Source organism: Callorhinchus milii, unplaced genomic scaffold (assembly GCF_018977255.1).
Source record: "Callorhinchus milii isolate IMCB2004 unplaced genomic scaffold, IMCB_Cmil_1.0 Scaffold3, whole genome shotgun sequence".
Lineage (NCBI taxonomy): Eukaryota > Metazoa > Chordata > Chondrichthyes > Chimaeriformes > Callorhinchidae > Callorhinchus > Callorhinchus milii.
Window position 1 is genome coordinate 8,687,642 of NW_024704744.1, and position 13,927 is coordinate 8,701,568.

Sequence of the window (13,927 nt, forward strand, 5' to 3'; positions counted from 1 at the left end):
CGTCATATTTTGGCATCATCCAAAAGGATGGAGATTCTGTTCAGGAAACCCACATTAAAGTCACATTGTATACATGTACATTTATGACATGTAGTTAAAACAGCCAAGGCCCTGAGACAGGCCTCTGAGGTAACCATTTGTAGCCTTTCTCTAAATATAAGAGTATCACAGCCTACACATTGCCAAGTGAATGATGCCAACGCAATGATACAAAAAATCTTTACATTTGATGGCGTTTTTCACATGGAAAGGTCACCTTAAAGCCTTTAAAGGATTTACGGTGGAGTAGTCTAGGATTAGGTATTTTGTAAATGGAAACAGCAGCCAATTTGCAAACAACAAAGTCCCACAAACAGTTGTGAAGTGAATCACAGACCATTTATAATATAATAATAACCCTTGCATTTGATATAGCATCTTATCGCGTCTTCGAGACGTCTCAAAGCGCATCTTATTATTTATGTATTGTAGTAATGGTACTCCCAAGAGCCAGAGCACCCCATCACACGCAGTGAACATTACATTGCCAGGACAAGTGAGACTGTGTGGCTTAATGTAGTGGTTACCCAATGTAGCAACAGCATTAGGTCACTGAGAGTGCACTCCAGCTTGTGATGGGAAGGAACCTTGCTTTCTCATGTGAAAAATTCAATGCCACAGCCATTAATTGTGTGTGTCTGTTTGGAGGGAAACTCTACAAAAGAAATCTTTTAAATAGATGCCAGTTAGATTTCCTCTTAGGAGAGGTAGCCTAGAACTGCACTTGGATTTTCACTGCGAACGATTCATTTATATTCTTGGATCTGATATTATGCAACACACTATTGTTGTTAAACCTTCAGGGAGGGTGCGACTTACAAAAACATTTATGCTTCCAGACCACAAAACATCTTGCATGTCGAACGATGCCACAGTCTTACAATTCTTTGATTCTTTTGGGGGATGTGTGTTTAAATACATTCCAACATGTTACGTCATATTGGCAAAGGTACGTGGGACGTTCTGTATTCAAAATGTAAATGGGCCATGGAAAGAGATTCACTGTATAGCTATAAAGAGCTGCTTTCCTGTCCAGTCTTCCATTTTTTGGCATTGAAGAAATATTTCAGGTAATAAAGTAATACTTTGGGATTTCGAGTCGAGTTTTACGAATGCAGTAAATGTTACCCTTTGAATTCCAAATATATGTTGATTTTACAACTTACGTAAAATGAGCTACACTTTCCAGGCAATAAACGATTAAAATTACTAATTAAACTGTCTAGTAACAAGGCAACAGTTGTGTATTTAGTCCGCGATGTTTAGAGCTTTCCGCTTCTGCAGAAGATCCAGACAGTTGTAGCCAGAAATGCTTTGTGCAGCTATAGACACATCTGCAAAATCATTTACAAAATATGGTCCCAGCGTTCTGTAGCTATTCATTGGTTGCTATTTCAGTTTGTTCCCGAAAGATAAACAGATTATTTAATTTAACATTGTGTATCGGATACTGCGCCATCAGAAAAATTGTCAGACATCAGACAAATACTGGTTTGATCATCTAAACTCGAAAGCTCATTGTTAACATATGTTCAAATATAATGCACAGCCTGTCACAAATATGAAACACTGGGGTGGAAATAGATAATGACGCTTGAATGTATGGAGTTGGAAAACCTGAACAGCTGATCACGATCTATTTAAAAGATTTCTTTTGTAGAGTTTCCCTCCAAACAGACACACACAATTAATGGCTGTGGCATTGAATTTTTCATCAAGAAGAGACACAGCAATTCGCATTTATATAGCACTCTTAACTCAGGCTCGTGTATCGGAGAGCTTAATTAATTCATTAATACAAAATATTAATAAGCCCTATTAACTGTGTTTAATCAGAGTGCTTAAAAGAACAACAACAAATCTACAATTATATTGCGCTTTTCATGTAGGAGGACGTCCCAAGTGCTGGACAGTCCAGAGTTTTCCCCCAAGCTGGGGGGGGGGGGGGGAAGATGACTAAAGGCATGGTCAAAGAGGCAGGTCTTGAGGAGGAACTTGAAGGAAGTGAGGAAAAGGGCGAGTCAAAGGGAATCTGGGATGGAGTTTTAGAGAGTTTCAGAGATAGGCTGAAAGCCCCGAACACCAATGGTGAGGTGAGTAGGATGGGGGACTTGAAGCAGGCCAGAGGGAGCTGCCGAGTTTGTAAGGTTTGAGAATGGGGTTTCCACCACAACAAAATTATATTTGGGAAGGGAGCGCGGCGAAGAGAATAGACGCTTCAAAAAGACTGACATGCATTTTATACTGCCTTAAGTCCACAACAAAAAAACCTTTGCATGTAATTACTGTCAAGTGTAAAGATTTTCAGGAAAATATGGAAATCTTAGTCCTCGCAAGGTCTCACAACCAGCCAAATAGTGAATGGTCCATTAGTCTGGAAGATTGTTGGCCAGGGAAGCAGGAGAAACTCCTTTCTCCTTTAAATACCTCAGTGGTCTATCAGATGAGTCTCTGAGTTGCCTTCAATATGATTACATTTTACATAACGCCTTTCACGTTGGTATGTCTTAAAGTGCTTAGAATTAGGGAGATTGAGAATTCAAAATTCAGTGCGTCTTTCTATTGCTGCAGATCAAAGGATACCTGAACACTTGACATTTTGGGTACAGGGGTATGGGGCAGGTAAAGGATTGCTTTTTAGGGAGCCAAATGGCTTTTTTCTGTGCTGTACATTTCTATGGTCCATAGTTTTATTTAGCAAAGATTGGGAAAGCTTTTAGTTGAGTTGTGAAGTTTTAAGGTTGCGTTAGATTTGGTCTAGTGTTCAGTAAACATCGCAAGACTTTTACACTAAAAACAGTGCAGAGCAGAGTTAAAATCATGTAATACATTTGCATCTCTCTTCTTCGCCCTTCAGCTTGAGAGCTACATTCAAGACAACATGAAGAGTGAGATGGTGCAGATGCAACAGAATGCAGTGCAGAACCAAACAGCAGCCATGCTGGAAATAGGAACAAACCTCCTCACCAAGACAGCGGAGCAAACCCGTAAATTAACAGACGTGGAAGCACAGGTAAAGAACTGGGATTTTTTTTAAAAACAAAACTCACTTGGTATCTCGCATAGTTTGCCGAAGCTGGAAGAGAACCAGTGTCTCACTATTGTTTCCTCTTAAAAACACACACAAGTTTCCAGATATTCTGTTTTTATGCCTTTCTCAAAGATTGCTTGTAATTGTCTTCTGATGGTACAAGACCTCCCAGGCTCACATGGTCGTATGATTCCTCCTTTCCTCTGTGAAAATAACACTTACTTGCCCTCATGCCTTCTCACAAAGGCCTCGATGACATCTGTAATTCACCAAAATTTTATTTCACCAAAAATGTGCGATGCAAGATGTAATAAAACAGGATATAATAAAACAGGAGAAAGTAGTTTGGAATTGCAGATGTGGAAACACAGTAGAATTAATTAAAGTTAGGTCAAAATGTGATAATAATAATAATACTAATAATAATTCTCTTTGACCGTGCTTTCAGCTCCCCTCTCGACTCTCTTCCCCCTCCTCGCTCCCTCCCTTCCCTCCCCTCACCCTGACCATTTCCCCCCTCCTCGCTCCCTCCCTTCCCTCCCCTCACCCTGACCATTTCCCCCTCCTCGCTCCCTCCCTTCCCTCCCCTCACCCTGACCATTTCCCCCCTGCTCGGGTCATGACCCAACTGTGCAGCGCCTTGGGACGTCCTCCTGACGTGAAAGGTGCTTTATAAATGGAATCTTGTTGTTGTTGTTGTTGTAATAATAATCCTTGCATTTGATATAGCGCTTTTCACGTTGGGAGGACTCCCAAAGCGCTTCACAGAATATACTGTAAAGTGAATTGACTGTATATTTGAGGGCGAACGCGGCAGCCAATTGCGCACAGCAATGTCCCACAAGCAGTCGTAGATTGAAAATGACCAATTTATTATTGTTTTTGGTTTTGGAGGGATTATTATTATTATGCGTGTGGAGTAAGGAAACTTGCCCAAGGTTTCGCCCTGACCTGCCTGGAATTGAACTCAGGTCTCTTGCTTGCAAAGCAAGTGCTCTAACCACTGAGCTACAGGACTCCACGATGCAGTTGGATTTATTCAAAGAAATACATGAATAGTCAACTGAGAAGTGGGCAATTGATTGAAAATGAAATTGACTGATCTGAACTCTTCCCAGCTGGACACAGGCCAATTTACACACATCTGATATACAGTAGTTGCAACAGCAAAATTGGTATTTTCAGTTCTCAACATATCCCTGTCGTTATGAAATTTACCCAATTAAAACAAATATAGGGTGAGTAAACAGAAGTATTCAATAATCTTATTTTCTCATTAAATGCATAATAGATTAAGTATGTTCCACAAAAAAAGTGAATGAATTTAGGCCTGAATTTTTCTTCTGAAAAAAAGCATATAAAAGGTACCAGACATTATAACTCTGCCAGTGAATGGTACTTTTGAATAATGCTCGTCAGATTATTACCTTCATCAACCATATATATTTATCATTAATGTCAATTCTGCTTCTAGATACTGGAAGCAAAGAGAACATCTTGAAAAGACTGAAGCCAAAAAAATCAGATTCCAAAAATCCACCATCCACAACAACAACAAAATTACATTTGTATAGCGCCTTTCACATCAGGAGGCTGTACCAAGGTGCTGGACAGTCAGAGCTGGGGGTTGGGATCGGGAAGGGTGGAGGGCAGAGGAGGGGGAAGGAGGGTAATTGAAGGCACGGTCGAACAGGAGGGTCTTGAGATGGTTCTTGAAGGAGGCAAGAGAGGGGGCGATGGAGGGACTGCGGGATAGAGTTCCAGAGGGTGGGGGTAGAGTGGCAGAAGGCCTGTCCGCCAATGGTGGAGTGGGCGAGACGGGGGACATGAAGCAGGCTGGAGCCCACTGAAAGAAGGAGCACTGATCCACAGACATAAATTGCAATTAATAATAAATAATAATAATCTTTGCATTTAGTATAGCACTTTATCAGGTTGTCGAGACGTCTCAAAGCGCTTAATAGTATATACTATAAAGCGCAGTGACTGTGTATTTTGTGGGCGAAATTCCATGTCAAAAAGACACTTGCATTTTGTTTAAGTTACCCTGATAGAGATTTAACAGGATTAAAATGTTTACAGTATTTCAGTTCTAGAAATAAATTCTAGTTCCCATTGAATGCACAATTTTCCCATTAACATGATTCATGCACAGGACACAACACCTGAAATAATATTCTGTGATCTAATTTACAAAGGTGTTTTGCTTTAGAAAAACAGTCGCTGATAAAAGTGATTTGCAAATTGTTTGGATTTCAGATGAAACTGGATTCTGTTAAATGTGAGGTTGAAGGAAAATTCCCACTGTTCGTGAACTTAACTTTACGAGTACTGAAGTTTGGTCAATGCTGGAGTCCAAAGATTCAAAGGCAAAATAAGGGCAATGAATGTGCAAGTGAGGAAGTTCAAAAGGGGTTCAAGCTGTGTTAATCGGCAAAGCCAGAACATGATTTTAATTTCAACCGCATTAAACTGTCACTTCTCCTTTCATCTAGACATAAAAGTCTAGCTTTCAGTTAAGGATGTAATTGACAACATAAGGGGATTAACCAAACTGTCACTTGCAGAAGGGAACTAAACTCTTTGCAAGGAAGCCTGATAAACAAAAGTGTGAAATTTGTCCATTGACATCTGGAGATGTCCTCAATTAACTGTTACTGACATGTATAGTAAATCTCACACGACTCTGCGCTATGTTATTAAAAGAATAATCTGAAGATGGGAAAAGCGCAACGTGGATGAATTTAAGATCAACTGGGGAGGTGAAACAGCACATCAATCACTGTTTAGGGAAACAGCACATCTCCTCCACCAACTTCGCATAAAGCTTGTGCATGTGACTAACACTAACTCAATAACTTACTGAACTTTTTTGTAATAATATTAATAATACTTGCATTTGATATTGTGCCTTATCAAGTCATTGCGATGCTTCAAATCGCTTCACATAATATACTGTAATGTGAATTGATTGTATTTTGGGGGCCAAACATTTCATGACCAAGGGAACCAGACCAGATTGAAATAAATGAGAAGAATTCATCCCAAAGTGGGGGATTTGATTTGTGAGAAATTTACATGCAACTATTTTAATCTTAATTATCCCTATGGTAGCTGGCTGTGTCAGCGGTACAATAAATAAATTCTGTAATTCTAATTCTGTGCTAGCCAAATAAACAGGAGCAAAACTAGGCATTAAAACTAAGAAAATGGGTGTTTACCCCGAAGCAAAACATATTTGGATGTTAAACAATGTAATCCAATTTGCAGTCTAAATGCATTCAGTAAAGTTTCAGTGTAGTTGCTACGCCAGGAACTGACAGACCAAAGCCATGATCCACATGGTCAAAGATGAATGAGTGACCTGACTTCAGGATAAAAACGTGACAATGAGAACGGTGTCAGGGGAAGTAGTAGATTCTCCAGCGCCTCCGGGCAATCCATATTTGATATTTATGGAATCACTTAATTTAAACCTATAAATTTCACTTTGAAAAGAGAATGGAGTGTCTCCTGGCGTCCTGGCCAACAACAACAAATTACAGTTGTATAGAGCCTGTCACGTCGGGAGGATGTCCAACAATCCCCCAAATAAAATTGGTCACTCACTCCATGACTGTTTGTGAGACACTGCTGTGCGGAATTGACTGCCGCGCTTTGCCCACAAAATACACAGTGAATCCACTATACAGGGTACCCTGGGAAGTACTTTGAAACGTCTCAATTGCGTGATAAGGTGCTATATTAAATGCAAGATTATTATTATTGTACCTTATTTTGAGATGAATTCCCCATTTATTTTCAAGAGAGACAAGCAAATACAATTCTCTCGCACGAATCTGTTAGCTTTGTTGCATAAATACAAATTAACGCCTTATCACGCCTTTGAGACATCTCAAAGTGTTTCACAGAATATACTGTAAAGTGAATTCACTGTATATTTTGTGGGCGAAACACAGCAGCCAATTACGCACAGCAGTGTCCCACAAGCAGTGGTGGATTGAATGACCAAATTATTTTTTATTTATATTGAAGGAATTATTATCCCAGAAAAGCGATCCGCCAATCGACTAACAACTAGGTTCCCACTTACTGCTAGGTAAACAGAGGCGTGTGGAGTAAGGAAACTTGCACAACGTTTCGCCCTGTCGGGAATCAAACCCTCTCACTTGTGAGGCGAGCGCTCTAACTACTGAGCTGTAGGACTCCACAGTAACTGGGTCATTTAAAAAATGTTAAATTCTCCCATTTAATTGTTTGCTCAAAATACACCGCAAGCCATCTGTGATCTGGGTAGGAATTTGAATTGATGTAACATAGTGCGTACATTCTTTCACAATTCACACAGACAGCTGATGCATCTGTAACCAAATAACTAATTAATCATCTGCAGCTTTTCTTTAAAAAATGGATAATTTTCTAGGGAGGAGGGATTATCTTAAACAATTCTGAACATCAATAAATATTCATTTCCCCTGCTTTGTTGACACGGTTAACATACAAGTAGTACCCATGTGTTATTCCAGTCCAGAATACTCTATTGCCAGAAAACCTTCTATTGCCCCCAACAGACCTATTCAATTAAATATATGAATGTTTTCTCTTTCTTCCACATGAGCAAGACAGATCAAAACTAATAATGCTTCAAATCTCCCTTGGAAGCTTTGCAAGTTAAAAAAACACGCATATTAATGCAAGCCCTTTCCTGTTTTAGTGTGAAAAGCAGCCTATGGCTCTCTCCCTTGTTGAATCGGACTTCCCGTGATATTTTGTTTAAAAAAAAGTTAATTCCTCCTGCATTTCTATCTTCAGGTCAAGTATCTTCCCATACTATTTTCTCCACTATCTGGACAGCTATTTCCATTACGAGGGAAACTGTGTTTTGCCCACAAAACATACAGTCAATTCACTTTACAGCATATTCTGTGAAGCGTTTTGAGATGTCTCAAAGATGTGATAAGATGCTATATCAAATGCCAGAATTATTATCATTATTTTTATCTCCCTCCATTTTTACCACAGAAGCACTTAGGGATTCAAATAAACATTTTGCTCTTGGAAGCTGATTCCCATCCTGAATATGCAAGAAGAATTCCGGCGGGTGGGGGGACGGGGGATTGGGCAGGGACAAAGGTTCTGTCTATCAGGTTTTACTTTCAGGCGATGTTTACAATTCAATCGTCTAAAAACCCTCAGGGGCACTGTTAATATGGGTATTTGTTGGGTTCTCATCACAAGCTGCAGTTCTCACAAACTTTGCCTTTCTAAAGTGCTGACAACAGTTTTCAATGTCACAAGGCCAATTGACAAAGCAGTTTTGAAATATACAATATAATTTACATTGTGCCTTTCATTGTGGGAGGACATCCCAAAGGACACATGTATAAATATCATGTCCACCATGTACACAATTTTCCCTGTTTCAAATATTTTTTTTTTTTGTCAGCCGGGTGTCTGACACGTGCAGAAACACATCATCATGCTTAAGAGTATTCAAACCAAACAGAGATTTCCGTGCATCCCACCTACACATGGAAGTCTCACAATAGATTGTTGGAATGGATTGCGCACTCTCTCCCTGGAGAGACGCATCCTGCTTGGCTAATTGCATAGCTTGCCATTAATATCGCTATCTGGTGGGCTTTCCCGCTGCTTGTCCAGCTAGGACCACCCTATCCATTAGGGCTTTGGCTTGCAGGATTAACAGGAGCTGAGTGGGTTGACTCTGCTCCCAGTGACTGGGATTTGAACCTTTCCAATAAGTGAAATGATAATCAACGAAAAGGAATATATTCTCTATTCAGACATCTAGCTCCAATCCCACGGTCAAAACAAATACCAAATATGCAGGTACTTTGTTCATTTTTTTATGTTAAAGAGTCAAATTTGAAAGAAAAAAAATGTAAAGAAAGACTCTGTGTTTAGGACTTTATTGATAGAGAATGTTTACTTGAACATTTTCATGTTTTTTTCAGGTTTTGAATCAAACATCTAGACTTGAGGTTCAGCTTCTGGAGAATGCCCTGTCAACCCATAAATTGGAAAAAGAAATAATGGTCCAGACCAGCGAAATTACTAAACTGCACCAGAAGAATGGGTAAGTGATCCATTACGTTTAACAAATAAAGATGCGATATAGTGCCTTTTACATTGGGAGTATTCCTCAAAGCACTTCACAGAATATCCTGTAAAGTGTCATGACCTGTATTTTTGTGGGTCAACACAACCCACAACAATGTTTCAAAAACACCATCAACTCTGAGCGACCAATATTATCTGGAGGATTGTTGGCCCGAAAACAGGAGGAAATTATCTTCTCTTTAATAAACAATGTCTTGGAATCTCCCCGAAGAGACGGATGGGACTCAGTTTTAAGTCTCATCCAAAGGACAACAGTGCACCTGATCGCCAGCATTGCACTGAGCCTGACGTCCTGACATGGGGCTTGAACCCACAACCTTCTGACTCAGAGGCGAGAGTGCTACCAACTGAGCCGGGCTGACACCTATTTTGTTTCGAAAAGAAAGACTGAACTTTATTACTCTGCTGTTTTCTGGGCCACTTTTGGCACCTGCACTTAAACCAGAAAGTATAATCATACATAATAATAATCACTGCAATTGATGCAGCGTATTATCACATTGTCAAAATGCACTTCACTTTTTTTTATATTGAAGTGTAGCAAACAAGCGCTTTGGGGGTGAAGAGTACTAATAGAATACAATAGGAATTAAATACAGATTAAATGCCAAACAAAATAGGAAATTCTTGTCTATTAGGTTTGGATGTGTTCCAATTCTACTGTAGTTCTCGAAGGAATAGAGATCAACTTGCAGTCATTAAAATAAATTACAATTTTTCAAGCAATGCACAGCTACTATGCATTGAGAAGTTGGCTGCTCTGCAAATTAAATCATGACATAATGGGTTCGACAGCTAACTAGGTTTAATGGTCCAGTCAGCCCAAACCCTTGTGTATTTAATAGTATCCATGAACACTGAACCATGGAGCTTCTGAAAGATCAAAAGAATATTTTACCGCATTCCTAAAAATGATGTAAATAACCAAACTGTCTTAAGATACAACCATCAAAATACTTGCTATGTAACTATGATATAACTAACTATAACAAAGCAGTATTCGGAGTGGGGTTGGGAAGGCACATAAAACCCCAACCAGCATTCTAACGGGGCACGATCACAGTCAATGCTTCCGCACAGTGACTGAACTGATCACAAGACTGGCGAAGTCACTGGACAAGCGCACAAGAAGGCTCATCGGTGTTTGCTCCGCAATTCACAATGTCGCACTTCAAACACGGTCATGATGCTGTGATAAGTTTTGAAGCGCAACAACAACAACAAGATTCCATTTATAGAGCGCCTTTCACGTCGGGAGGACGTCCCAATGCGCTGTACAGTTGGGTCAGGACCTGAGCAGGGGGGAAATGGTCAGGGTGAGGAGAGGGAAGGGAGGGAGCGAGGAGGGGGTAGAGAGTCGAGAGGGGAGCTGAAGACACGGTCAAAGAGAAAGGTCTTGAGACCGGCCTTGAAGGAGGAAAGGGAGGAAGCGGCGAAGGCACTGGGGGACAGAGTTCCAGAGCCTCGGGTCTGAGAGGCTGAAGGCCCGGCCACCGATGGGGATGTGGAGCAGACCGGAGCCAGAGGAATGGAGGGTACGGACAGGTACGTAGGGGGATAGTAGGTCGGAGAGGTAGGAGGGAGCAAGGCCGTGAATGGCCTTGTAGGTGAGGATGAGGATCTTGAATTCGATCCTCTGGAGAAGAAATGACGAGGTGCTTTGAAACACAATGTGCGTCGATGAGGCTGCTTTCTGCACACATTTGGGATTTTTAGGCAAGAAAATGTCAAATTTCCACATCCAAATCATGTCTAGAAGTGAATCCACCTTATCATGAAACACGCTATACCATACAATAGCAAGACAATTTACATAGCGCCTTTCATGTCACTTTACACAACTGTCAAGGCAGTCAGGAAGTGTGTTGGGGATGGGGGTGGCTGAAAATGGGGAAGGGAAATAAGTTAACCAGAAGCATGGTCAAAGAGGCAAGTCTTTTGTCTTTGGGCTTTGAAAGTGGGGCAGTAGGGGGCAAGTCGGAGGGACTCCGGATGGAGCAGGGTACAATGACACCATGCGTCTCATGTTGTTATCATATAAATGCCAAGTTACACAAATAAATAAACACTTCCTACATTGCCATATTTTGAAATAAAGCCCTCCCCGTGATGATCGTACAGTCTCAACTTTGCTTTTTTTCTGGAAATAGAGACAAATCTATAGCACTCCATCTATGGATTAACTAAAATGTTTTGTTTTAAATTCTTTCGATACTCTTGTATCAATGATATTGTACACCAGGAATTATTTCCGTAAACCTGCAGGAAACTTCCAAAGTGCTAAATATTCCAACTTACAATGACTACTTTCCCGATTTATGTGGCTAGTGTGCTATGCTCAGTGACACTGTCAACATTTTATTCTTTAAAACGACACCCAAGTGGTTTAGCTGAAGATATATCACTTCTTAAGTTGGATAAAATCCTTGAACCTTCTGCAAGTTGAATTTTGTGACTGCATGCAGAATTGCACGTGCGTGCATCGCTTTGCGTCTGAGAAACTCAATGCAAGTGTTATCTTTTAGTATTTAGTTACTATTTTCTCTGAACTATGTTCAACCCATTCATTAGGGCTACAGTTTAATACGAATTGTTGTAACTCCTCAGGTTTACGCAATGTTATATAACGTTTTTGTAAAATTAAAGACAGTATCAAAAATAACAAACCTTTGAACTCTGGCTTTGAGATGTTCTTTAATGTGAAAGGATTAGGCGCCTGGCACATTTAAATTATGATGTTTAAATTCATGTTTCTGTCATTGTTGTAATCAATTGCTTTTCAAAGGTCGGGTCTGACTCAGTGTATCCATCCTTTCCATTCTAATCATCTCCTTTATTATGCTACAAATTCACATCCCACAACTGAATCCTTCCAGGTCACCAAAAAGTGCTCATTAAATGTGCCACACGCCTAATTTAATATATACTGACCAGCCATGACATAAATTTAGATTTTGCCACAGGGAAAAAGGAATCAATTACAGAGCATGCGTTTCTCTGGGATGTTCTGATAATAAGCTTAAAAATAAAAAACAGTCATTTACTTCCACATAATGTGGCAAATCTGCAGTACCGTGGACTCTACACAAACTATTCAAGCTCCTGAGAAAAGGTTCTGTTTTTCTCTGTTCCAATCACCAAAGGTTGCTGGCGCATAGCTTTGTAGCCCTGTGCCAGCCAATATTAATGTTTCTTGATGTTATTTGAATCTTGGAATCTTACAGCACAGAAGGAGGCCATTCGGCCCATTGTATCCTCGCCGGCTCTTTGAAAGAGCTACCAACTTGTCCCACTCCCCTGCTCTTACAGCACAGCCCTGCAAATTTTTCCTTTCCTATCCAATTCCCTTTTTGAAAGTTATTATCAACTTTGCTTCCACCACCCTTTCAGGCAGTGCATTCCAGACCGTAGCAACTCTATTAAGGAGAAAGGAACAGAACCAGCTCAAAAAAACATTGCAATCCCGAAAAGCAGCCCAATGGGCCAGACAAGAACGTTTGAAGCCAAGATTTGTTTTGAATTTGAAAGTTTGTTTACACTTGATTTATACTGCAGCTGATAACAATTTGATTCTGAAACCACTTCCTGGATATAGATTCAGGAGCAGGTCTCAAAATCAAGTCGCTGCCAGTAAAACTGGATTTACATTCCTGTTTGACCATCATGTTGACATGTGAATTGCTCGAAAACTATGCTGTTTGGAGAGCAATGTACATCTACATTTGCGGGAGGATAATTCGTTCTTGGGTGGGTGTCGTTAGCTGAGGCTGTTGTTTCCTGAGAGCATCAGAATCATTATTAATAAGCTCCACATCCTCAGTGAGTTCTGATGCTGAAACTGTTGATTCAGCGGAGCTGCAGTTGTGAGAAAACCAGTGGTCAACAATTGTAATGTCTAGGACTTGGCTTACTGAACCCAATTCCTGCTTTTGATGCAGTTCAGCCCAAACAAGCTGGATTACAGATGTGCAAAAGGTAAATCTAGGCCCTGAGGAACATGATGCCAACTCCCCAGACACACAAGACAGCCTATTATACTGTTTGGCCTGTACATTCCTGAGGGTTGTCCCTGAGGGTTACCCCTATCTCCAATCAATTCGCTTCCTGCCCCCGGAGTTAAAAGAATGCTTCCTCTCTGAGCTTGCATGTTGGCTCTCAGACTTTCTTGCCCTCAGGATTGCCTTGCACTAGATGAAGCTATTGTATTGAGCTATTTCATCGAGGTTGGAACACTCTTAGAAGTTGTGCAATGGCAGACTACATCATAAACAGAGAAAAATAATGCCAGCTATAAGGAAGTATAGAGAATACAGCTACAAGGGATTATAGCTGTAGCTGCTGTTAACATTAAAAATAATGTGGATGTGTTTCAAAAAGAAGCTAAATATACGCTTGCATGAGAAAGAGGAACTTGGCTTGCATAAAGATTTTTATCGTAAGTGCTCACCTTTTGTCTCATACCTCACCCGATCACTTAACAAAGGATTTCCAATCGGTCGATCGCTGCTAGGTGGTGGTCCGGTGCATGAGCAAAAAACCAAGAGGAAGGAGTGATAGAACTGTGTAGTATTTTGCTCAGGTGGAAATGAAGCCAGATACACAAAGTATTTCATGCACCTCGAAATCAAAATATAAACTTTCCAATTTAAACTGCGGTAAATATCGCTCCTTTCACTCGATTTTATTGAGCATGGGTGAGATAACACCTAGATCGAC

General features: G+C 40.4%; 2 protein-coding genes across 2 annotated transcripts in view; one reads left to right on the forward strand and one right to left on the reverse strand.

The window, feature by feature from the left end:
• Window positions 1–13,927, reverse strand: part of mcph1 (microcephalin 1) — a 165,611-nt gene that overhangs the window by 78,067 nt on the left and 73,617 nt on the right. The window lies entirely within an intron of this gene.
• The window catches only part of angpt2a (angiopoietin 2a), a 60,828-nt gene that overhangs the window by 19,940 nt on the left and 26,961 nt on the right, over window positions 1–13,927 (forward strand). Inside the window, exons 2-3 of the mRNA XM_007894036.2 lie at window positions 2,897–3,052; window positions 9,046–9,167. Coding sequence (XP_007892227.1) covers window positions 2,897–3,052; window positions 9,046–9,167 — 278 coding nt within the window. The remainder of the gene's footprint in view (window positions 1–2,896; window positions 3,053–9,045; window positions 9,168–13,927) is intronic.